At 43.4% G+C, this 26,126-nt stretch overlaps 2 protein-coding genes across 2 annotated transcripts; one reads left to right on the top strand and one right to left on the bottom strand.

Moving 5' to 3' along the window:
• trpm5 (transient receptor potential cation channel, subfamily M, member 5) lies at positions 1-20,303 on the top strand. The gene is made up of 26 exons (XM_061068398.1): positions 1-27; positions 1,507-1,574; positions 2,771-2,927; positions 3,021-3,201; positions 3,638-3,804; positions 3,901-4,078; positions 5,128-5,192; positions 5,541-5,726; positions 6,022-6,121; positions 6,221-6,339; positions 6,849-7,190; positions 8,377-8,520; positions 10,427-10,550; positions 10,749-10,894; positions 12,201-12,313; positions 12,852-12,953; positions 13,334-13,595; positions 16,843-16,961; positions 17,064-17,196; positions 17,280-17,454; positions 17,544-17,712; positions 17,853-18,031; positions 18,617-18,749; positions 18,943-19,015; positions 19,124-19,214; positions 19,312-20,303. Exons 1-26 carry the CDS (start codon positions 1-3, stop codon positions 19,455-19,457), a joined length of 3,699 nt encoding a protein of 1,232 aa, XP_060924381.1. The 3' UTR covers positions 19,458-20,303.
• traf6 (TNF receptor-associated factor 6) lies at positions 19,457-26,022 on the bottom strand. Its single transcript, XM_061068399.1, has 8 exons — positions 25,956-26,022; positions 23,994-24,319; positions 23,608-23,758; positions 23,095-23,253; positions 22,892-22,963; positions 22,514-22,591; positions 22,058-22,396; positions 19,457-21,812 (listed from the first exon to the last, which is right to left on the bottom strand). Exons 2-8 carry the CDS (start codon positions 24,317-24,319, stop codon positions 21,207-21,209), a joined length of 1,731 nt encoding a protein of 576 aa, XP_060924382.1. The 5' UTR covers positions 25,956-26,022; the 3' UTR covers positions 19,457-21,206.
• Positions 26,023-26,126: the final 104 nt, after the last annotated feature.

Raw genomic sequence — 26,126 nt, forward strand, 5'->3', positions numbered from 1 at the left:
ATGCAGGGGAGAAAAGAGATACCTCTGGTGAGTGTTTATCACGTTTGAACAGGCCTATGAAAGAATGTTATATATTGTTTATAATGACAAGTGTTTAAACTTAGAACTTTGCGCCTACTCTTTGTATTTTTCTACTTTATGTGTTGCATGATGAAAAATTGCATATGGTTTTATTTATTTCTAATTTAATGGAGGAAATAATTACACATTTGACTTGAAGATGAAGCCCAAGTTGTGGATTTGGTGTTTTTCTGAACCATAATTCTGCACCTACAGTATTTCTTCATAAAAACCACGTCCTAAATGAATATTTATAATGATCAAAATCGTTTTATGTATAAATCCTAACTCTCATGCCTTATTGCAATAATTCAAAAAGAAAAAATACCAATAATTTATTCGAGATTGGAGAATCATTGAAGAATCACATCAATAGTTTTCCTCAAAAGTTTATATTTCTTTCTTTAGGTAGATACATACATTTATTCTGTGTTTTTTTATTCCAACGATGCATCTTTTGGATCTTGTGTCTAAACCGGATTTTTCATCCCCACAGTTTAACATTGACTCATATGCTGTAGTTGTGTATTGGCTTTCTGCTTCAGTTACACAAATTGACTCAGACGTCCAGGATCAGCTTCTCTTCTTCCCGAGAAAAGAGGAGTTCATGGTGAAGCCCCACAGACACACAGTTGGCCCCTCCCTCCCTCCTTCTACCTTTGCATGCAAATCGTCCTGTTTGCATACCCAGTCGTCTTCTCTCTCCCCGACCCGGACTCGCAGTCAAATAAAAGCTCCCACAACAAGCTGCTCGCTTACATTAGAGCAGATGGCTCCACACTAAATGACTCTCAGCGTGCCTGTTAACCACTGCGCCACCGCTCTATTAAAACACTTCCCTTTCAGTTCAAGGTGCACAGAGAGTCTGCTGCTTTTTGTCAGAGAAATACAAACTTCTGCTGCATCTTTTATTTTCATCATCTTTCACGAGCGGCTCAAGTGCCCGATGCAAATAAGGCCGGCAAATGAAAGCCATCGTTTACTCAGGCAAAGGGATAATCTTATTAAAAATGAATGAGTTTCTTTTCTGAACCCGGAGCCATTTATTCCTATGAACATAATCATTGCGAGAAATATGGACTGTGGCTGTTTTCAGGTTAAAACTCTGCACACACCACATTGTGCACACTTGTATAGGGAGAGTTTTATGTTTAAAGGGTCTTGTTGGAGCTAAATATGAATGTTTCATGTTCTATATATATATATTTATATATATATATAAACACCTATGTCATCTACTATATATGAGTGACAGCATTTTGTGGTTCAAAGTTCAGGCAGGAAGCTCTTTGCATATGAGGCGAGGAGGAAAATCCTGATAATTTTGCATTGACCACAAGTACTTCTAAGGACCTTTGCATATGTGATAAGTGAGTGGTTAGTGAGTCATAAAGCATTAAGGGAAGAGATTGGACGTAATATCTCTGTTCTACATTTGTGTGCAAGGGGACGCTGCAGCCACGGACACGATGCCTCCGATGTGGGGATGTACTGGAGTGGTCAGAGGAGCACAGGTCTGTGTGTGTGTGTGTGTGTGTGTGTGTGTGAACCGATGACTCATAAACTAATCTATACCATACGTCCATGACTATAGTTCAAAGCTCTTATCTGACGCAAGTGACAGCGCTGTTTATTATTCAAGGTGAAAAAAGAGAAGAAAAGAATCAGATCCCCAGAAAACAGACGTCCAGATCAGTCCGGTGATTCACGGACAATAAGAGGCCTCAGCTGATTCCAAGTAGAGTTTCCCGTTTAAATTATTCATGATATACATTATTCCCGAGCTGTAGAATAAAATGCTCCCCTCCAATGTTAAATACTGAGAAAAGCAAAGTGCTGCATCCTTGATACAGTAGATTAAACCATAAAGCTCGTTAAGTACCTCCAATGAAACTAAATCATACAAACAAGGTTTTTTGTTCAAAGAAACAAACCCGTGTTTCTGCATCTGGATCCACTTCAACACGAGACGCCTCAGATGCCCAATTAAGGGATGAAAGTGAATATTAAATTACACTCGAGATTAATTCAGTTATATGTCAAACAAAAGAAGAATAAACCGGCATGTAAACCAAATAACAAAAGAGGGAGTCAACATTTGTTTTCCTGTTGAGGAGGAACTTATTGAACAGGGAACATAAGTGGCTTCATGGTGGCATTTGTCTTTCACTTCCCTTTGATCCACAGGTTCACTGTCCTGCAGCGGCGATCAAGCTTGTTCCCTGATAACATGCAAACGAGCAAACAGTGACGGTGAAACTAGATTTTGTAGGTTAGAACACTGGGTGGTTAAAAGAGAGATTGTGAATTTCCATGTAGAAGCTGTAGAGATCAAAGTAAAACTTCACCTTCAAATTCAGGCCGAAGTTCCTCAAACCTAAATTATCTAGATTGTCCCTAACCAAGTAGCTAAGGTGTTGCGGCGCCATACAAATAAAATTGAATTGAATTGAAAGATTTGGATATTGGTTTTCAGCTATAATAAAAAAGGTGACTCTGGGTTCAATCAGACTCTAAAAAGCTGAGAGTTGAATCTTAAGTCTGCGTCGGAAGGTTCCTCGGTACTTTCTCGACTCCTGGAAAGTGCGAGGACATGATGTTCCAGGTGAGCAGTTCACCTGAGACTGCGCCTCGGGAGGCAGAACTTCTTTTTCTTCTTCTTTTAACTTTGTGCTTTTCGTAGAACCGACTGTATCTTTGTGTCTGTCAGTGTCCTGCTGGGCTGCTCCTGCTGCTCCACGGCAGATGAAACACTGGAGAAAGTAGCCAGAGGCCTGGCCAGCAGAATGAAAAGGGAGAGGAGTCACTGGGCAGATGGAAGAGTGGGCGACATCGACTTCACTGGCTCCACTAAGAAAAGAGGAAAGGTGAAGAGCAGGCAGCATGAGAGACACTGTGGGTTTTTATAACGTGAGTTGGCCTCGAGCGCCGCTGACTTATCAACTTGTCCGTTTGTCCAGTTTGTGAGGGTGTCCAGCAACACGGACCCGGTGCGGATCTACCAGATGCTGACGGAGGAGTGGGGCCTGTCTCCTCCTCACCTGGTGGTGGCGCTGGTGGGAGGAGACGAGCTGGCCCAGATGAAGCCCTGGCTGAGGGACACGCTGAGGAAGGGACTGGTGAAGGCGGCCCAGAGCACAGGTCCCATAAACCTCATCTGTTGACTGGCTGCAGGATTAATATAGAAACACATCCAAGAGATAAAAGCTGTTTTTTTTCTACATTGAGATGCACAAGGCCTAAAATAAGAGTTATAAATTATTTATAGTTCTCCATGTGTTTTTTTAAGTGCATGATTATAAAAATATTTTTTCATCAATTTTAATGTATGTAAGGAGGACTAACACTGAAGGCTTTATAACCATATAGGGCTAAAAAATCTAATTAGCACCATCAATGGACCAGCTGCTTATAGGAAAATAGCAGAACCCAACTTTCCAACATAGTCAATATTCCTTATTAGTTTTTCTGGACCCCACAGAAAACACACAACCACACACAATCAAACACACACACACACACACACACACACACACACACACACACACTCATATGCATCTGCTTCTCTGTTCTCCAGGGGCCTGGATTTTGACTAATGGGCTTCGTTTCGGCATCACCAAGCACTTGGGCCAGGCGGTAAGAGATCACTCCTTGGCCAGCACCTCCTCTAAAGTTCGTGTAGTGGCCATTGGCATCGCACCCTGGAACATGATCCACAACCGGGAGGCTCTGCTCTCAGCCAAGGTTTCACCCACACACACACACACACACACAAACACACACAAAGATAATCCAAAAAAACAGCAAAGCAGAAATGGCTACGTCTCCCTGCTTCTCAAGGTGGATGAGCCCGCTGCCTACCAGCCACAGGACCTGCCGCACGGCTCGGTGTATTCCCTGGACAGCAATCACTCCCACTTTGTGCTGGTGGAGGAGGATCCCAGCCGGCCCGGAGCCACCAGTGAAATGAGGGTGAAGCTGCTCAAGCACATCTCTCTCCAGCGCACTGGCTACGGAGGTAAAGCCCCTCCAAGTCACTGCTGGGAACCAGTAATAGGATGAGAATCGTTTCCTCAAGTGGCGATAAAAAAAATGCCAGAATGCAGATTTGACTCCATTAGATGTTGAAGTCCTGCATTGGCTGTTTCTTATATGAAATGCACAGAAATATAAACCGGAAAATGTGCTTAAATATTAAAAAGTGGGAGTTCTCATTCTGACAAATGGTCCCTTTCATGGTATTAAATGTTAGATGTGTTAACCAGTATTTAACTGTGGTTCTGTTTGTAGTTCAGGTAGCTGCTTTATTCACTGCCAGCTTCAAAAGAGCCTGATTCCTATTTCATCTGTTGGGGAAAATCATATGGTTTAGAATTGTAGACATATAAAGGGGTGAGAGTCAATGTGCTCAGAACAGTCGCCTCGGTTTCTGCTGTTGAACCAAACACTTTAAGACACACTACTTCACGACGCGTCTGAGTAATCAAAGGTACTTTGGGGGGTTTTTCCTTGTAAACAAACAAGTTGTTTACTCACCGTGTTCATCTCGAGGTCTAAGAAATGTGTCCAATGCATTTTCTTCCTCAAGACAAGATTTGTAAAAGCCAATGTTTTGAATAGTATATATAGTTTGTACCTTGTGTTCTTGTCGTCTGCAGTTTCAGGGCCATCGCTGTGATGCTTTGTGTTTTAACCACATAGACTGTGAATAAGGATGGAGGACACAAAAAGGAAGCCAAAATATCACAAAATTGGTTTATTTTTTACCCTTTTTCTCACCTACATATTTTATATTTGTCCTCAGGCCTCCGAAACGGTCTTAAATTCACCAATCTGATCAGGCAACATCTTCCTTTTAGTCTAACTGCTCACAACTGGCAAAAAGAAGCTGCGGAATAAAAGCTATTTGTCACCATGAGTACGAAAAACCACTTTGGGCAGAGATGGGTTGTTTTGCAGTTGGCAGGAGAAATGGATGCATCATTCACACGAGAGCGGACAGGAAATAACAGAGCGGCAATAACTTGAGATGCAAACAATAGTATCATGAATTGTTGCTGCTTTCAGGTGCAGGCAGTTTTGAGATCCCTGTCCTGTGTCTCCTGGTCCACGGGGAGCCCAGGATCCTGAAAGTAAGTTGGATTTCATTATGCATCTAGCACGATTTCTAAACAAGGCCACCTTTTCGGAATAAAGCCAGATATCTGCTGTGTCATGTGAACGTGCATCATCTGACTTTGAACGCTGCTTTAAGATTCAGGCTCCGAATCAAATCTTTCTGTTTACACAAAACGAATCTCTGCGAGTTAAAAGCCTGTCAAGACACCCATTCATTTGCATAACTAGACCCATATCTGAGGAGATTAGAGGCGACGTCTTGCGCCGATCAATTCGCTCCTCTGTTGATATTTACCGGCAAAGTTATTAAGTCCAAACAATGAGCTCGTCTGCCCGTCTCCACACTGTGTCCCCTTCTGCAGAGGATGTACAAAGGCATTGGCAATTCCACACCATGGCTGATTCTGGCCGGCTCGGGAGGCGTGGCCGACATCCTGGTCACGCTGATGAATCGGGGCTGCTGGGATACGGACGGCGTTCGGGAGCTGCTGCTGGACACCTTTCCAAATGCCCACCACAGCACAGACATCAGTAACTGGGTCAAGCTGGTGAGAGCCATGTGCACACAGCATGGAGGCAGCCACATGCACAGACACACACATCACAAGGCTCGAGCGGTGCCAGAAAAATGGGGCACAGTGGGAAAGAGTGAGAGAGAAAGTAACGTAATGAATGCTAATGTTTCATCCTTATCTCGAAAAATGTGTATGCGATGACCTAATTAACAATATGAAGGAGTTGGGGGGAATAATATAACGTATTCTATTCGAGCTGACAGTGAAGGGGTTGAAAGTCAAAAAGAAAAATGCACTTTATTTGAAAATCTGTCCACCTGCCATTCAGATCCAGAAGGTTCTGGATCACGGGCATCTCCTCACCGTGCACGACCCCCAGCAGGAGAGCTCGGAGCTGGACACGGTCATCCTCAAAGCTCTGGTCAAGGGTAAGGTGCTTCTTCTGAGGGACGAGTTATCAAGGAACCTGCCAAAGAAACCTCCTTGAAAACCCGTGTGATGTGTGTGTGTTTGTGTGTGTTCATCAGCTTGTAAGAGCCAGAGTCAGGAGGCTCAGGACTTCCTGGACGAGCTGAAGCTGGCCGTGGCCTGGAACAGGGTGGACATTGCCAAGAGTGACATCTTCAATGGAGACGTGGAGTGGAAGGTGAGAGACGTACAGAGACACTTTATCAGAGGTTTAATTACACTCCAGGAAGTATCCTTGCCCTACATTCACTGAGGCTAACGCTGTGAAGTGCGTATTTATATATTTACATTTCCTGGTATAAAGGATGGCACCACTTGTACCATAGGATGACATTGCTGGCACGATATGACATAACATAATATATCACATACGTTAGACCCTATTACTTCATTGTATGACACCGTTCTTGACCTTATAGTGACATCATGATGACATCATTCCTGCAATGTGATCGTTTATTGTTTTTTGATCCATATAAACTTTAGGTCTTGTCTATTGTCTTTCAATACGCCTTAAAAAAGTATTTTTGATCAATGCATGATGTAATTTTGTGAATTCTTTGCGACTTCTTTATGACGTCTCTTATTGGATGACATCACAAGATGGGGATTAGGGATCGAGCCCTTTTAGATCGAGACGAAAGCTGATTCATGAGGCACTATAACAAAGACACATGATCTCTGCAGGCAACCGACCTGGAGGAAGTGATGATGGACGCACTGATCAACGACAAACCCGACTTTGTGCGCCTTTTTGTGGACAACGGCGTGAACCTGGGCGAGTTCCTCACCTACGGCCGTCTGCAGGAGCTTTACTGGTCCGTGTCGGAGAAGAGCCTCCTCCACAACCTGCTCCTGAAGAAGTACGAGGAGAAGCAGCTCCTGCTCGGAGCCGCCCGGACGCATGGTCCGCCCGGCAGCCATCCGCCCGACCAGGGGAAACCACGCTTCACGCTCTTCGAGGTTGCCAAAGTGCTGAAAGACTTTCTCCACGACTCCTGCAAAGGCTTTTACCAAAAGATTCCCACAGTGAGTGTGTGCGCCGGTAAATCACATGCAAACGAATTTCAGCTGATAGGTTCCATTTGGTGTCGTTGTGTCGCAATTATTCAAATCAGGCTTATTTATGCGACGGACATCTGTGACTTTGTGCAATTTGCTGCGGCTTGATTGAATTTGAGGGAACTGTTGGGCCTTGACGGAGGTGAACGCTCCACTGAGTGACTTTCTAGTTTGAAACTCTTAAAGGGTATAAAGGTTGAAGATGCAATGAAATGTGACCTCATCTTCTACTCGTTGGGAAGAAACGTAAAATAAAGTCCTGGCAGTTTTGAGTTAATCCGACTCTTCTGTCCCAACTTTCAAGTCCCTCTCCCCCAAATTGATTTTCCATTGGTTTGAACTTCGGAAGGATCTTCTCCTTCATTACGTCTTATCTCCAGAAACTATTCTAACCCTGAACCTGAAGGTTGCCCAGAGAACACATCTCTGCCTCGTTAAAGAAAGACAATAAACAACCATTTTCTGTGTCTGCCCTAAAAATTCAATGGGTTCCACCCTTTCAAAGATTCATGGTTCCTTAGTTTTTGACTAATCTAGTTAATGGACAGAGCAATAAATACATTACCTCCTCGGCAGAAAGTAATTACTCATTTTGTTTCCTCCCAGGGAATAATTTACAGTTTTTGATGAAAAGAAAAAACGGCTGTGTTCGACTGAATTGAAGTGGACTGTTGGGCCTTGGTGTGGTTATGTGCTCAGTTTACCGATGTAATGGGAAAATTGAACATGATTTGTGCATCAAAACTCTGTAATTTTCTGCTCTCCCATCACCATTATTCATTATTATTTCACAATAACTGGAGAAAAGTAGAGAGGAATAAAAAACAAGCCTGCTGGCACATCCTAAAAAAAACCTGTCTAAACACTGTATATCCTCAGCACCCTCTCTATGTGTTAACAAATAGTCGTGCTGTCTTTTGGCTGAAGGTGTGATTCCTCATCTTATATCATAGAAATCCCTTAATGCTCTTTTAAATTCCTACAGTATACATCTTGTTAACAGAAAAACAGACAAAGAGGCAGAAATAACCCTCTTGGCAGAGGAAGTGATTGGCTCCCCAGTGAAGACCGCCATAGATTGTGTGACATCTTTGCCTGTTGTGTAAAAGTTGTGTAAATGTAATACATGTGGAGTCGTGTCCGTGTGCTCCAGGAGAAGCCAGCGAAGGGCCGACTGTTCCACAGCCAGAAGAACCTGGCGGAGTTGGAGGAGCGCTGTGAGCATCCCTGGAGGGACCTGTTCCTCTGGGCCGTGCTTCAGAACCGACAGCAGATGGCCAACTACTTCTGGGCCATGGTCAGTCTTGTCAGCTACTTTCACTTCCTGCTCGTGGTGTCTCAGCGCTGTGCGGTCCAATCAATAACGGCTCCTCCATGTGCCCGGCATCGGCAAACACCCCTCAAAGCCGACCGGAGTGGGCTGAATTACACGCTGCTCGTTTGTATTCTAGATTCAGCGTGAACCAGAGTGATGTGGGCCAGTGTGGCGCCGGCGCAGGTCACTCCTGCCATATGAAAATGTCACTCCAGATAAAAGAGCCCGGCAAACGGCGTACTTATCAAAAAACCGGAGGTGAACTAAAAAGCCATCTTATCTCCAAGAGCATTATTCAAATGAAGGTCACGCCAGTGTGCAGGGGGAACAGATTCAGCAGCAGTAAACCAGCAGCAGGTCCTGAGGAAATTAATGAGTATATCCTGACATGTAAGTGATGCTGTGTGATTAGTTAAATGACACCAGTCAGTGGTAACTGCTCTTTGTTTTTTCCGCATCTTTTCATTTCTTCACAGCGCTTCCCTGAACTAAGGGAAGCAATTATTCTAATCTCTCAGGCGGTCACCCTTTCCTATGTCTTATTTCAAACATTATCTGAAATTATGGTAATTGTATTCAGTGTGTGTGTGCCTGTGTGTGTGTGTGTGTGTGTGTGTGTGTACATCCCCCCGCTGCTGGAGCCTGGTCGGGATATCTGCATTCATAATTTGATTGTTTGAAGTATCTCTCATGTTGAAGGCCTCATCGCAATTATCTTTGCGCGCTGGCGTATGCAACCAGCCCGATAGCTCACGTACACATGTATAAACCCAGAAGTTGACATTATACAGTATAATATCATGGGATCATTGTTTTTTTTAAAGAGGGGTGTGAGCCATCCGCTTTTGTATGTTGGGCCACAGTTACACAATTGTCGTGTTAAGCCCGGTTTCCTCTATGAATCATCAACTCTTTAAATACTTCAGCCTATTAAAATGAATCTCTTTAGGACCAAATGAGGATTTTTCTCTGTGAAAAAGAATATATGGGTTATTGGTCAGCGTCTCTGTTCCTCTAACCATCATCTAACTGGACAAGAAATCAATCTGATGTTAAAACACTGGTTTGAAGAAGCAGAAATAAGTTTATTTATTGTCTTGACGAGAGATTGATGAGAAGATCAATACAGCTTTTTTTAAGATATGCTTATTTTAGCCTAGCGAGTGGAAACAAAGGGAAACAGCCTGCCTGCCACTGTTCACAGGTAATAAAACCAATAAATTAATTATCAATATGTCATATCACGTTGGATTTGTTGAGAATTTCGTAAATACTACTGAATACTCATTGGTTGGAAAAGCAACATGTGATCCTGAGGCCTATATCCCCAAAACTCTTGCTTCTTCTCCCCCTGCTGCTGTTTGTGTTCATTGTGTGTCTCTTTGTGGTGATTGCACACATCCATGTGGTCTGTTCACTTCTCTCTGGGATCATTTTGTGTCTTTATTGTGTTTTTCTTTTCTCTCCTTCTAAGCAATCCCCTTGCACAGAGGTTCGGCCCCAGTGCCCCCCCCCCCCCCCCCCTCTGGCCCTGGGCTTGTTTAGTAATCCATCAGTGACCCGAGCTGACAGCGGGTTCAGCCGACACACTGGCACAATCCAAATCCAAGATTTTGATCAGATGTGATGCTGTCAAAGCTTTGAGCATATACATACTGTTGGTTAACACAGGGTAATTGTGTGTGTATATATAGCATAGCTCTAATTTACATCCTCAGATCAAACAGTGAACCTCAACAAACACGGGGAAGTGTATCTATTGCAGCCTGATGCCCTCAGTTCACCCATTCACGTGCAGCAGACACAGCGCTCCACAATTCCAAACCTGATTTCTCAGATCCCTCTTTCAGACTCATTTCTTGGATTCAGCTTTCTTTTAATCCTTCAGGGCCCCGAGGCGGTTGCGGCGGCGCTGGCGGGTTGTAAGATTCTGAAAGAGATGGCGCGACTGGAATCCGAGGCGGAGTCTGCACGCAGCATGAAGGAGGCCAAGTACGAGCAGTTTGCCCTCGGTGAGTGTGTGCACCGCTTGGTGAGATCACAGGAGAGAAAAGAAAGATAAAAGGTAGAAACAGAACCGGAAGATCGTTCGCTGACCTCTAAACAACACGTGCACAAGATGATCCCGCCGATGGGGAATAAAATATGATTCTAAATGTGTGGAGTTTTGCAATGTAGCCGAGTGGTTGACTCTTTTTTGACTGTGGCAGATGTGTTCGGAGAGTGTTACTCCAACAGTGAAGACCGGGCTTATGCTCTGCTGGTGAGGAGAACTCAGTGCTGGAGCAGATCCACAGTCCTCAACTTGGCCACCGAGGCTGACGCCAAAGCCTTCTTTGCCCACGATGGCGTTCAGGTAACAAAGACTCCCCAACACAATCTTTAAACCACTGCAAAACATTTCACTTCCAAGCAATCCTTTCAAAGTTGTGTGCCTGTTCTAAATCCGCCTGTTTGGACTGAGCTGGTCTCTGGTGCTGTGTTGATGCTCTGCAGAGTTTAGCAAAAGTGAGAAAGCTTTACATTCATCCTACCTGGTTCATCTACAATGACAGTTTTATCCTCAATGTTTCTCTTTATTATTCAAGCGTGTGTGAATGTTTTACTCAGCTGTTGCTATTTTTTCAAACATTGCACGTTGACTATTGCAGAGTTTTACTCTTGCACGCGACACAATCCTCACCACAAAGTTCACAGCTCTTCAAAATAATAGTAGCAGCTGTTGCTCAGCTTGATCGAAAACATCACAACAAAAACAAGAGCTGGGATTTTACTTGCCCCCAAAAAAGAGCCATTCTAATGATGCTGTTGCCATGACAGGGATGAGCGTCACCAGTGAATGTTTGTGTTGGTCGGATATGGTGAAATTAAATAATATCAAATTATCTAAATGATCTACTGGTGAGTTTGACCCAGTTGCCGACCACATGCAGTTAGTTTGTCCGAGGACATAGAAGAAGACATGTTCCGCTCCCTGCTACCACTGACTGCTAGTTACCTGTTTATTCAATTTCTATTAATATTGAACTTGTCCCAATCGCACTTCCTCAGGTAATTTACAATAAACAAGCGTGATGCCGATTCAGTGAATGGTTCGTTGTGTGGAATAAGAAGGTAGATGCCTCCTTTAGTGAATTACACTGTATCCCAGCAGTAAATAAAACCTTCCCCAGGGTTGTGCTTACTTTTTTTTTAAAATCATATTTGTGCTGCCCACTGGACTCCATTCACTGAATATCCCCCAGCAGACGTCTCTGTCATTAGAAAGTCATCATTGGGAGTTAATTGCAATTCACTGTCAGCAGGGGATGTTAGCGCGCCGAGACTTCTCCTGAAAGGGAAGTGATATTTTATTTAAGGCACACAGATGGAATAATGTCGCCGTTCACAATGTTGATTATAACTCAGTACATGCGTCGCGTTTCAAGAGAATCTGCATTTTCCTGGTGTGGTTCTGACATCGTGCACAAACCAGGACATGGACGTGACTCTGTTCTAAACTGTGACTTGACAGTTGTGGTTTCAAACATCATATGAAACAATTTGATCAGGAGGGATCTGATATTTTTCTTGTAGGACTGTAGGGCAGAAATATAACAATGGCTGTGCTGCCCTCTTGTGGTTTACCTAATTCAGCTAAGTGATCTGAACTCTCCCTGCAGGCCCTCCTCACTAAGATCTGGTGGGGGGCGATGACCACCGACACGGGCATTTCCAAACTCGTGGTGTCGTTCTTCTGTCCGGCGCTGATCTGGACCAACCTCATAAAGTTCAGGTGATCGTAATAAGCATATCTGAATATTTTTTCTCTTCATCTGTAAAGATATATATTTAGATATATATATATATTATTTTCTATTCTAAATTTTTGATATTCTATTTTCTTCTATTTTATTGATATTCTATTTTATTCTATTTTATACTATTTCTATTTTATTTTTTTGGTTGAAATTACTGAGCATTGCTTAAAAGAGAGCCTGTGACCCAAGTATTTCATTGCCAGTGACTGCTTCATGTTATCTCTGTGCATTTGACAATACAAATTTTAATCTTGAATCTTGAATCATGATCGATCTCATGCTGCCTCAGCTTCTGCCTGCCTCATGTGGATTGACTGAATGTCAGTTTTTGGTCTGTTTGTCATTTTATTGTTTTGATGTCGTTTTCTTGTCTGAGTCAGATCTGGCTTTTCTATGATTTGATGTCTTTGCTCTTATATTTCATTTTTTGCTGCACCTTGTAAACTCTCTTTTTGAAGGACGTTATAGAAATGTATTATTATTATAATATTATTATTTTGCTGTGTGTCTCAGTGATGAGGAGCTCGATAACCGTACTGGCCGCGAGCAGCTTGTGGAGCTGGACAGTCTGGATACAGAAAAGGCTTTGCTCTTAACTGACGACGATGATCCTTTGTGAGTTTACAGTCTTTACTTAATTACTTTACTTAAATCTGTGTTAAGTAATATGAAAATAAAGTTATTTAGCTATGAATTCCAAATCTTAAGCTTTACTTTTGATGTTTTATTGCTGCATTTCCTTTTCCTATTCGCATCATTTATTTCTAAAATGTGTTGCTTTTGTTTACTTTGCAGTCAATGACCTCAACCTTAATTCAGTTTAAGCATAACAATCAAATGCACGACTACACCAATACACGTAATTTGTCTCTCTTCTATTTGTTTTGCAGCCAAGTTAAACACATTTCACACACAGACGTGAATAAAACACAACATAGACGTATTAAATATAGGTAAAACACACACTCACATCTCTTAACCACTCTTTCCTCCAGGGACTCTGGAGATCCTGGAGATCCAGCAGCTCAGAGCTGTGCCTCGGTCTGGTGGCGTTTCCTGCTCCGCCGGTGGCGTCGCTTCTGGAGCGCTCCTGTCACCGTGTTCCTCGGTAACGTCATCATGTACTTCGCCTTCCTCTTCCTCTTCACCTACGTGCTCCTGCTGGACTTCCGCCCGCCGCCACCCGCTGGCCCAGGACCCCAGGAGATCATCCTCTACTTCTGGGTCTTCACCTTGGTGCTGGAGGAACTTCGACAGGTGACTGGTTCTATTGTGAAGTGTTGACTTTAAGGTGTTTTTTCGTTATCCACATCAATGGTGGTGCGTTGGTTTGTGCTATTCCCGGTTCAAAACTCCAGAATTTGGCTGAAGTCTTTCTATTCGGCACGTTCCTCTCGTGTCCTTGTGGGTTTTTACAGGGTCCTCCGGTTTACTCCCACAGTCCGAAAATTGTAGATGGGGGTAATGTTAACTGGAGACTCTAAATTAAACGTGTGATTGTGATTGTGAATGGTTGTTTGTCTCAATATGTTGGCCCGGTGGGTCATGTAGTGACCTCTCCAGGGTGTAGCCCGCCTTTTGGCCTGTCAGCTGGCTCCAGCCTTCCCCCGTGACCCTCGAAGGATAAGCGGTATAGATGATGATGGATGGTCGGACGCATGGATGGATGAAGGCACTTTAGGTCAATGGGAAACTCAACAATTCTCTGCGATGGACTCGAGACCAGTCCAGAGTCAGTCTCTCACTCGATGTCAGCTGGGTCTGGCTCCGGCCCTCCACTCCTCTCAAAGGACAAGCAGTTCAGCTCATGGATGGATGAATGGACATCGATCAACTGATGCATTGTGACACTTATTTTGAATAACTGTTATTTTTACTAGATGTGTTTGCATGACAGTGTTTATGGAGGAGCTGATGCGAGTCGCTGCATGGAGCTCGTCCTCTCCGGGGGTTTTAAGGATTCATGAGCCTCTTTACCTCTCAGCCTGAGTCTCTCAGGTCGAACAAGCACAATCCACTCATGCCGTCGAAGCCTCCTCCCCTGGGCACAGAGGCCCCAGATGAGACAAGACCTTCAGCTCTGTTTCCTCAGCTCAAAGATTTCCATCGTGCATCTCAGGAAGTCCCTGAGCTGAACAGAGCAAAGTCACAGGTTTCCAAAAAAAGAACGGCGCTGCCTGAGGCGGTGCTGGCATGCTACCAAGCCCAGCGGGAACCATGTGCCTTCAAAGTGATGGCTGGAGGGTGCATACCTTCCCTGAGGGAGGACAGCGCCACCGGGGGCACTGCTCTTACTGTAACTTCTCACAGGACAAGATTAAAGACTGTAGATGTAATAGCATTTTAAAACTGATAAACGTACTGACGCAAAGCTCCTCACTCTCACTAAGCTGTGACAAAACATCTCGATTGACGTGAACCCAGCCTCCTTCATGTTAGTTGATGGGACATCCATCCAATTAAAAAGTTGAAGTACACGTTGTTTTCTGAAAGATGGTTTCTGTGATTTTAGGTAGTTCAGATTACACTGATGTAATTCCCAGTGCAATTTTTTTTTCCAGTAAGTTTAGGTTAGTTAGATTAGTATTGTCAAAATGTTTACTATATTACAGGAAGTGCATTTTGAAATAAATTGACGATCAGATTCACAACTGCTCATCCAAAAATCAACAGTGCACTCAGAAATACTCATGCAGAGTTAAAAGTTGAAGTTGTTGAGAAACTTGAAGTACAGAAAGACAGATTCCTCCATTTATTATTTGCAGAAGTGAAAAATAAATATTAAAAAGACTCATCAGAGACCTAGATGCTAAACCTACCAAGAATATATTTTCATTATATGTCTTAACTGAGCTTAATATAAATATATATAACAATATAATAATATAATACAATATATATAGTAAAGTTATGACCCAGGCTAAAAGCAGCTCTGTTTGTATGTCTGAATTAATAGGTTTATAATAATAGTAATAGAAATGTAATGTAATAGGGCCGCGTCATTAGAACAAGAGTAGATGAGACTGTATTTGTACACTGCATGGCTCTGCGTGGCGTGAAGGAAAATTTCTTATTCAACTGAAATAACATAAGTCTCCCACAAGTCTCACACAAGTCCAACACTTTCTAGGTTTTAGAGCTGCAGGCGCTGTTGCAGCAGTAATGAAATGGCTTTGGCAGCCAACAGGGGAAAAAAAGCTGAAATGAAGATGACAGGAGGAGGCCTCCTACACAGGAGCACGATCCTGCTGAGGAGCTGGGCCTCAGATAAAACATCATCAGGGAGAGCCAAGGAGGTTTGACAGTCTCTGAACACTCTCATCCTCCCGAGAGACGCTCTGAAATCTGCCCACTGAGCTCAGGGTCGTCTAAGAGGGACGACGCCACTTTCCCAGAGAAGTGATTGGTCGGACCTGGATGTTTTTCTTACACGTTTTCCTCAAACACAACCTGCTCCAGACATAGGTAAGCGTGCAGGTTTTACCCCTGTGAGAAGTGAACCACAGCCTCTACGCTCCAGTTTGTCTCGTCGTGAAAGCAGCACACGTCTCCCGGCTCAAATCATTGTTGCCACCAGGAGAACATGCAGTGTTGTATATTTTTTCTGTGGAATCGCAGGTGGCCCAGTTCAGGCCACAGGAGACACTGAACCTCGCACTTCAGGTGTAGGAGACATTTCACAGGGGTGAGAATGTGGGACGCTGCAGGTGCTTCTAATGCAGCCGGGCTGTGAACCTGCTAACTCCCTGCAGTGTGTCTTAATGGAGCTGCAGCGTTTGACCTGGAGGAGACGTGACAAGTCAGCATCAGGAAAAAAATAAATCACTTTGGTTATATAATAACTGATGTTTATAAAGGTTTTATTAAGTCTCATTTACCTGCAAACTGCACAATTGCAGAATCCCTCTTCTAGTATTTTTCATATTTAATTTTTTCCTATATTCCTTTATTTATTTTTTTATTATGTATTTATTCATTTTTGCACAAATACACGACAGCAAATTCCTTGTATGTATAAACTAAATATTTTGAATATTGTGATTTATTGTGTAATGTAAATAACACATTACCAAAGTCCCAATCTTTGAGGCAACATTTTCAATAGAATGTATGAAAGATGCACGTTAATATCATGCAGTGTATACAATTTTTTTTCTTTTATAAATCAAAACACACATCAGTTTCTGTTAAATTACCAAAGTTAACAAAGAATATTGAGCAATAAAACATAAAAAAAGTGAAACGCAGTCTGAAAGAGAGGCACAGTGAGGCTGTGTTATAATCAATATTTATATTTGATCATTATTATTTCCTGATACTATTTCATTAGCATTTTAATGTTGACTATATTTTATGATCTAAAAGTTGTTTTATTGTTTTCTTTTCTATTATTGATTGTTTTGCTTTTGTCTCTAAATCTTTCTCAGTTTTTTAATACATATTTAAAGCACTTTGAATTGGATATGAACTGTTTGATTGATTGATTGATAATATTATGACACAGAGCTTTTTCACGGATGAAGAGATGAACATCCTGAAGAAATTCAAACTGTATCTGGAGGACAACTGGAACAAGTGTGACATGGTCGCCATCTCACTCTTTGTTGTCGGGGTTTCCTGCAGGTCGGTAACATTAAAATGACCCTGTTCGAAAATAACTACACAGCTTCTATACTTACTTAATGTTGTTATGAGTATTAATGTTTGTCTAAATTGGTTTTGCAGGATGGCCAGTGGCACCTATGAGGCCGGCCGGACGGTCCTGGCCATAGACTTCATGGTTTTCACGTTACGTCTCATCCACATCTTCGCTATCCACAAGCAGCTCGGGCCCAAAATCATCATTGTGGAGAGAATGGTGGGAAAACCAAACACGAGTCAAACACGAAGACGCTGCCCACCTGAGGGAAATTAAATAAAAGTCTGTTTCCTTCTTGACAGATGAAGGACGTCTTCTTCTTCCTCTTCTTCCTGAGCGTGTGGATGATTGCGTACGGCGTGGCCACTCAGGCTCTTCTCCACCCCAACGATCCCAGGATCGACTGGGTGTTCCGCCGAGCCCTGTACCGCCCCTACCTGCACATCTTTGGTCAGATCCCCCTGGAGGAAATAGACGGTAAACTACACTGGCACCACTTTCTTTTGAAATGTTTCCGGGTTCGTACAAACAATAGTTTTGTGTCTTCTTGTTCTTTCGGATCACAGCTGCTCGCATGCCTCAAATTAACTGCACCAATGACCGAGAGGAGATCATCTCGGGCCTGCGGCCGCCGTGTCCCAACGTCTACGCCAACTGGCTGGTCATCCTGCTGCTGGTGATCTTCCTTCTCGTCACCAACGTCCTGCTGCTCAACCTGCTGATCGCCATGTTCAGGTCAGGAGGGGAGAGAAGCCACAGAACTGTCCATATATCTGAGGAAATGAGTTCCTCTCTTTAGTCTTTGGAAGATCGGAGGACACAAACCCGGTTGTTTTATTGTGTTTTTCCTCTTGTTTTCCTCCTGATACCCACAGCTACACATTCCAGGTGGTGCAGGGCAACACGGATATCTTCTGGAAGTTCCAGAGATACAACCTGATCGTGGAATACCACAGCCGCCCGGCGCTGGCTCCACCCTTCATCATCATCAGCCACCTCAGTCAGATTCTCCTCAGCTTGGTCAAACGGCCCGAGTCCAAGCAGGAGCACCTGGGTACGAGGGCTCCATCTGCTTATTTCAGCACATTTTTTCCTTCAGGAGCCTGTTATGACATTCTGCCTCATTTCAAGCAGATGAAATAGTTTTCTTGTGGCTTATCTGGTTAAATTTAATTAAATGGAATAGAGGCAAACACACACTTGGCTGTTATCTCTGACCTTCACCTTCTCTGTGCATGGAAATGCCTGTTGTTTAATTGGTTTTTGGAATGACTCATGTTGTGTGTGTGAGCGTGTGGGTGTGTGTTTTTGTGTTCACGCTTTTCTATTGCTGTCTCGGTTTTAAATCGAATGTTGTGAGGACATTTGATCCTTTCCTAACTACTTCAAAGGGTTTTTTTGATTGTAAAGTTTTAAGTGTATTTTATTTGTCTATTTATTCAACATGGACAGATAGATAGATAGATAGATAGATAGATAGATAGATAGATAGATAGATAGATAGATAGATAGATAGATAGATAGATAGATGATAGATAGATGGATATGTAGATAGATAGATTGGTTGATAACTGTGTGTGTGTGTGTGTGTGTGTGTGTGTGTGTGTGTGTGTGTGTGTGTTTGTATGTGTGTTGTCAGAGAGGGAGCTGCCAGTGGGGCTCGACCAGCGGTTGATCACATGGGAGACGGTGCAGAAAGAGAACTACCTGGCCAAACTGGAGCGGCAGCACTGGGAGAGCAGTGAGGAGAGACTAAAGAGCACCTCCTCAAAGTAAATCTCAGTTTGTCAAACACTCTGATTCTAATAGGATGTAATAATATTCAATAAATCAGCTCTGATAAACCCAGTGCACCTGACCAGCACCACAGCACAGCTTGTTATAAACCTCTTCTACCTTCTAGTGGTGATAATGGATTACTGCAGCACTGAATCTGGCTGTGACTGATTTTTATTTGTGACCCAGAGTTCAGAGCTTGCTGAGGATTGTCGGTGGGGTTAAAGACCAAGAGAAGCGCCTGGCGTCCATGGAGGCTCAGGTAAACAAAACCTTTACAGCAAAGTAAAACACCCGTGTTACACATATTCTGCGGGTTTGAGCCTATTATCAACCAGTTTAAATAAACCTGTCATTTCTCTCTCTCTAGGTCAGATACTGTGGAGAGGTGTTGTCCTGGATGGCCGAGTGCTTTGCTCAGAGCACGCTCAACTGTGGGAAAGACGCTCCAAATGCTCCGGGTGAGTGTCAAAGCCCGACACAGGAACTGACTTGTGATGTACTGTGTGAAAATACCGTTACTGTGCATTTAATATTAATGTGGCCGTTACTTTTCAGTGTCTCTGACGGGCTGCGAGGCGAGCGGCACCAAGGACGCATCTCCAGGTCAACCAGAGAGAGAGGTCAAAGAGGAAAGTGGAGAAGTCAGACCCGGTCACCCAGGATATGGAGCTAACAAGAAATATCCTTATATCGATGAATAATATAACAGTCAATCTCTTTATTTATTATTAATATTATGGTACATCGTTCTGTAAGATGATGGAGATGTTGTTTGGACTTTAATTTAAATGTATAAAAGGAAGATGCCTGCCTGGTGTTTCATTGTTGTCTCATGTCAGGACACATTGATGCGTCTGCAGCTTCCTGTTGTTGACACACATTCTAACAACACGGCTCTGACTGTTCTGTGAAACACAAGGTGGAGCAAGTCATCACATGAGTCACTGTGGTTCCTCAGGAACGTGACAAGCACATACAGGAATAAAACTCAGCTAAAAGGCAGTTTTTCCTATTATATTGTAACAATGACAATGTTTACATGGACACCAATAATCCATTATTAACCAAACCATTAAGACAATACTCTGAATAAGACACTGGCATGTAAACAGCAATTTCTGATGACCTTAACCTGAATTAAGGTCAAACTCTGAATAAGGAATAATCAAATTAAGGCATGTAAAGTCTTCCGACCTTAGTTTCACCATGTTTACCCCTTAATCACATTACTACATCCTAGGGGAGTTTTTACATCATTTACGACACTGACAAGTACATCAGACTCTGTAATGTAATTATGAAAGGTATATTCTATTAGCAACTCATGTAAACGTTGTCAATTATTGATATTAAGTAAAACCATTGCTTGTACACTGAAACCAATGCAATGATAAAGCCAGCGTAAAATCTTTTATCCACATCTTTAAAAGCTTAACAGGCAGCATAATATATCAGAGTATGTGATGTACATCTGCTCTCGAAATATTTGTATAAGTCACATTTGGCAGGAGCTACGAGTGAAAGGCACAAATAAAAAGTACAATGAGCAGCTTCTGCTCCGCTGTCATGCTTTCCGCAAAAATATACAGTGTTGACGAAACAGAAAAATGCTCCGTGTTGACAAAACTTGTGCGTCAAAGAGACACAATAAGGTCAGAAGAGGGAAGAAGGAATCGATGAATGAGAGTTGGCTTTTGGAGAGCACATGAATTAGAAAACGGATTTTCCTAATCCTTACAATGACCTTCTTTTAAAGAACCCTGTGGAGCTGTACTGTAAAGACAAGATCAAAATACACTGGTGTATCTTTAAGGTGAATTTCCTTCCTCCCAAAGCAGAGTGGTGAATATTCTGAAACTCGCATTGTCTTTAAACATCGATAAATACACCAACTTTTACACTTTCTCTTCAGTCTCTCTTGGAAAATTTCTAAGATACTTACAATGATACCGCAACCACATATCCAACATACAAATGAAAATGAAACCATACAGCTGAAACACATAGCCTTTCTTCTTTTAAGAGGTCATGTCCAGACTTGCTTTTGCTTTCAGATTGTGAGCACGTTTTCACCAGCACTCTCTGTACATACATGTGGATGAGGTTAGAAGAGGATAAGGTTAAAACGAATGTGATCTATTTGACCAAACACTGCTCCAGAGAAACACCAGAGGTCTTAAACTCTTTATCTTGAAAACAATTTGTACCACTTCCAACAACCACAAGCAGAGAGCCATGTCTGTAGTAATGCTCATTCTGCAGCAGCACGAACACGTCTTTAACTGGAGATCTGGAGCTGATTAAACATGAGCTATTTAAACAATTGGTACCACGTGTGGGTGAGAACACGTATCGAAAAGTGAACTATAAATGAATGTATTGTATTCATCTATTTATATAATATATATTTATGTCAGCATAATGACAATCCCATAGATGTGGGTTTGACTTTAGTCCCTTGAAACCGATGCCTCGGGCCCTCGAGGCTGCACCGCCGGTCCCTCACGATTCGCCATATTGTCAAAGCGTGACGTCACATCGCAGCGGATGAGTAAGGTGTCATCTTTGACGTACGCTCTCTGGTTCAGCTGAAGCAGGTGCATGAAGGTAACGTAGCCAAATCCTTTGGGATTGCGCTGGATGGTGGGCTTCTGAAAGGCCTGCAGGTCTGGTTTGGTTTCCATCACCTCCACGTGGTGCTGACCCTCAGGGCCCTGGTCGAGGATGGAGAGCCGGATGTTGCCTTGGAACGGCCAGGTCAGCTCCCCGTCGAAAGCCCCCTGCATGGTGTGGACAAAGAGCGAGATGTAGTTGGAGCAGCGCACGGCGTTGGGCGTCTGCAGGTGCAACCGCAGGCACAGCTTGTAGCCTGGGTAGCCCGTGTAGAAGCCGGGGCTGTGCTCCACCACCGCGAGGCCGGCCTCTTGGTTCCGCTTGTGGGCAGAGAAACCTTTGAGGCGCCAGATGAAGATGCCGCGGCACTGCTGGGCCTCCAGCTCCTTCACCGTGTCCTCCAGCATGGACACCCTGCTCCGGAGCTCTGCAAGCTGACCTGCCTGTGAAAGAGACAGAACAAGAGGTTTAAAGAACAAGGGCTTCAAGACGATTGGGAGAAGATCTAAAAAGTTTAAAAAAAAAGCTAAAGACCAGACATTGCTAACAAATAGGGAAAGAAGACGTGGATAAATATAGCTTTAGCGTCAAGCATCACGTTTGAATAAATAAATAGAGCTTTGTTATACAAGTCAAGTTTGACGTCTCCCCAAAACGGCCAAATCAGATGCACTCGAACGTCTCCTACGTGTGTTTCCTTTAAGATGGAGAGCTCCACTAGCCGCTGATCCTGCTTCACCAATCGTCCGTCCATCTCTCGGAGCCGCTGCATCTCTTCATTAGGCTGATTTGCCGAAGCACAGCTGCCGATGCCGCTGCCGCCGCCGCCTGCAGCTCCTCTGAGCCCCCCAGAGGAAGATAGCGATGCCGCAGCTCCTTGATCCTCGGAAGGGACAGAAGGTCCACTCGCCCACAGGGATTTGGGCGTGTTGCCGTTGAGGCTAAGGCCACGCAGGAACTCAGCCATGTACCACATGTGCATCTGCGTGAACTCCTGCATGTGCTGAGCCAGGTTGTGACGCTGCATCTGCAGAGGCAAGCAGTTGTTCTTTGTGACATCTAGTTTGCGGCGACTGACTTCTCAACAATTTTTCTCGTGTGTGGGAGATTTGTAAAACAGGAAACTTAGAATTTGATCACCTACCCTTTCCTTGCATCCAAAGGTGCTGAAGTTACAGGCGATGGGGGCCTTTGGGCAATCTGTGTCACAATGAGATTCAATCTGCAAAACAGAACATCGGCAGATTAGTTTCACAGGTTGTTTATTAAACTCAGGTGTTAAAGATGTATTTCAGGATATCGGTTATTACTGTGTCGTAATTTCCTACAAAACTCAAACACAAAGACTATTTAAACATCAGTGTTTGCACTTGTTATTGCAGAAGCATTGGGTGCCATCAGTGCATAGTGATTGTGTTTGGAATGGTTCCCTGTCATTTAAATGAAAGAGAAGTTCTACTGATCCACTACTTCTCACTTAAACCAGTTTCCCTTTTCTCATGACCGACATTGTTGCGCTCACCTGGTCTCTGATGAGATCCATGTCACAGTACTGACAGTTCACGTTCGCAAAGGGACACTGCAGCTCGTGAAGCTGACGGGAGCAACCGAGAAACACAATGCAAGAAGTGAAATCCTCAGACACACAATGCAACTACTGCTACGACAACTATAATGGGGGGGAAAGAAGCAGGAGGGGAAACTGAGTAAGTGAGTGAGCAGTACCTCGCTCTCCTCATAGACGAAGCACTCCACACAATCAGGGCAGGACACAGGCCTCCTCTGGCACTCCACAATGGTGTGCTCCTCTAAGTGGCTCTTTCTCACCGACTGCTGGCACTGTGGACAAGTCGCTGTCGCAAACTGACACTGCGCCAAATGATTCTGGAAAGAAAACGATATATTGAAACACAATAATACTCTATAGTAGGGGGGGGGGGGGGGCAGCAGCAGCTCATACACTCTTATTGTCTACAGCAGAGAAAGATGAAGATCCTCCACTGACAGTCTTTTTAGGTCTGCTGGAGTTATCAGCGGTTCAACATGTGCACAATTGTTACTCTAGTTAAAATACAGTGGTTCTCCAGCATAAAATTTTCACTTTCAAGCTCCTTTAAAAAACCTACAGTGACATCCAGACATTTTGTATTTGTTGTTCTCATAACCAGCATGATTTGAAATGTCTTGCCTCTGAGCCACAGTCTCCATACGGATGATCGTCACTCCGTAAATTCTCACCTCCAAATGTCGAAGCTCCATTTCATCAACACAACCGGAGTTTGGACAGCGAACGGTCAGCGATAGAATCTCTCGTTTGGCAAAGTTATCCGGAAACAGCTGATCTTCTGTCAGCGTTTCGTTGTCCACAGGGCATCTCTGTCCCGTGTCACTGTTTCAGCAGGAAGAGGAGTCATTTAGGCTGAGCAGGGAGATCATCAGTTTCTGCACAGTGATTTATACTTGAGTCGGAAAGCTACTGATCCTTTATCACTTTCTAACACATTGTCTGTTACTCTAAAGAATCAACAACTCTTCAAGAGGGATCCATGAAGTTAGTGTTTACAAAAGGCCTCATAATTCTGGGTCTGTCTTCGGTTATATTTGAAAGAATCACAATAGCATACCGTATGGATTTCTCAATGCAGTTCTTGCAGAAGCGGTGACCGCAGGGTGTTTGAACAGCATTCCTGAGAGCCATGAGGCAGATAGGACACTCGTATTTACTCTCCAGGGGCGGGTCAAACTCCACGTCGTAGCCCTGGATGGGCATATCAGCCTGCAGGCTGGCGGAGTGGCTGAGGATGAGGGTGCCAGACGTCTCTGTTGGGCTGAAAAGGGATTCTCGCTCTCTTTCCAGCATCGCCAAGGCACAACTAGACATCTCTCCACCAACAGCTCCCTCGCAGCTGTCCTCCTCCAGACTCCCCTTGTTGGCATCATAGCAGGCCATCTGTGGAGAGTGCAACAAAAATGTAAATTTCCTTTCAATAACTGAAGTAGGGCAGCCAAGTTCTGTAACAACACATAATCCAGAGACTCCTTAACCCCTGAAACACGAGAGGTGCTATGACTCTCTAACATGTTGATACTGTTATGGTACATAGATTTACACCATAGTGCTAATAGCATTTCTAAAGAATGTTTTATCAATGCTCTTTTTACATGAGACAAATAAATACAGAAGATTCCTCAGAATTGAGAACCAGACATACAAATTTGTAAACTTTTTAATACCTTTCTGTGGCCTTATCGAGGAGATACAGCCCTTGAAGGAAAGCTTTGTATAACTTTTCGAGGGCCAGCAGAAGCCATGTGACTGTTGAGCCTTGAAATTGAATTGAGTAATCTTCCCCTGCACATGGTAACTCATTAAATGAAGAGGGAGTGTGTAAAAGAATGTCAACACAACTTCAGAGATGCTTCTTTAACTAAGGAGGCAGCATTTATCTTTCCCTTCAGACCATCTATGAAAGGTTCTATGGTCAGACTAGCACTCAGGATCCGTAATGACCCCTCACACATTATGTTCTCTACCTTCAGGCAGACGTTACAGATCCTGTAAGTGTGAAAACAACGACCTCAAGCTCTCATTCATCCCAACGTCCATCACACTACTCAATATGGAAACATGTGGATTCGGCCATGTATCTTTAGAACCTTTTTGCACTTTGCCTGACACATTTTACTCTCTGGGTTTTAGATTTTAAAGCCAGTTTTAGATGTTCATCTTTTATGCGTTACATCCTTTTAGTGTTTTATCGTTTTAAGGGCAGGTGCAATATTCAACCCACTTTTATTCTGTATTATTATTTGATGATTGACTGTGATTGCAACAGGACTGCTTGACACACAATGCACCAACTCACATTATTCTACCATTTCTGACAATAACTCCTCAATTAATTTGTCATTGCTGCTCATTTCTTCTCTATCAGACATTTTCTTACGTTTAAATACTTTACACATAGGCCCAACATGTTAGAAACAGTTTTTTGGATTAAATATGTTAAATACAGTTATTTTGCTGATGCTGGGGAGAGGGTCTCTCTCTCTCTCTCTCTCTCTCTCTGAGGTTTCTACGTCATTTCCCCTTGTTAATAGGTTTTTCTTTTTAGCTCCTATTCAGGGTTAAGAACAGATGATGTGCCACCTTGTTAAGTCCCTACAAGACAAATTGTAATTTGTAAATATTGGCTATACAAATAAAATGTGATTGATTGATTATTATTCTGTGTCTAACACGTTATAGGACATATCTGCACTGTTTTCTGTTCTGCAGCTGCTGTAGCAGTTTGACATAGCGACCGTTTAACACCCATGGAGATAATAAAGTATATTTAATCTAGTTATTAACTCTGTTCTCCAGTGATTTCAGATTTAAGAAACACAGACAGACATGTGAACCACAGTAAGGTGGTCACTGGATGAGCAGCCATGCCCCAGGATGCGGAACTGGGAACTTTACTGGTGAAATAAGAGGTGAAAGCAAAGACTCTGACAAACAAAACACAAACCAACACGAGTGCTGGGATTCGAACTCATAACCGGGCAACAATCCAGATCGATACTCGTACAAAAAAACGCACCTTTCACGCGAGGAAACTCCTCTGACTTTTCGTTTTCAGCTGAATTTCCTGTTTTCTTCTTCTTCTTCGTCTTCTTCCCCGCTCTCCCCGCCCCCCGAACGTCATCGAGGGAACCTACAGTTGACTCGTTTTTCTCGAGCAGCGCCCCCTTGCGAGCGGAGGCCGGCGCTG

Source organism: Limanda limanda, chromosome 3 (assembly GCF_963576545.1).
Source record: "Limanda limanda chromosome 3, fLimLim1.1, whole genome shotgun sequence".
NCBI classification, from domain to species: Eukaryota; Metazoa; Chordata; class Actinopteri; order Pleuronectiformes; family Pleuronectidae; genus Limanda; species Limanda limanda.

Coding starts and splice junctions, on each gene's coding strand:
- trpm5 (XM_061068398.1), top strand. CDS start 1: ATGCAGGGGAGAAAAGAGATACCTCTG. Junction 1,575..2,770: donor GAGTGGTCAGAGGAGCACAG/GTCTGTGTGTGT, acceptor TGTGTCTGTCAG/TGTCCTGCTGGGCTGCTCCT. Junction 12,954..13,333: donor ACTGACGACGATGATCCTTT/GTGAGTTTACAG, acceptor TCTTTCCTCCAG/GGACTCTGGAGATCCTGGAG.
- traf6 (XM_061068399.1), bottom strand. CDS start 24,319: ATGGCCTGCTATGATGCCAACAAGGGGAGTCTGGAGGAGGACAGCTGC. Junction 23,759..23,993: donor TGCATTGAGAAATCCATACG/GTATGCTATTGT, acceptor CTGCTGAAACAG/TGACACGGGACAGAGATGCC. Junction 22,592..22,891: donor TGGATCTCATCAGAGACCAG/GTGAGCGCAACA, acceptor TCTGTTTTGCAG/ATTGAATCTCATTGTGACAC.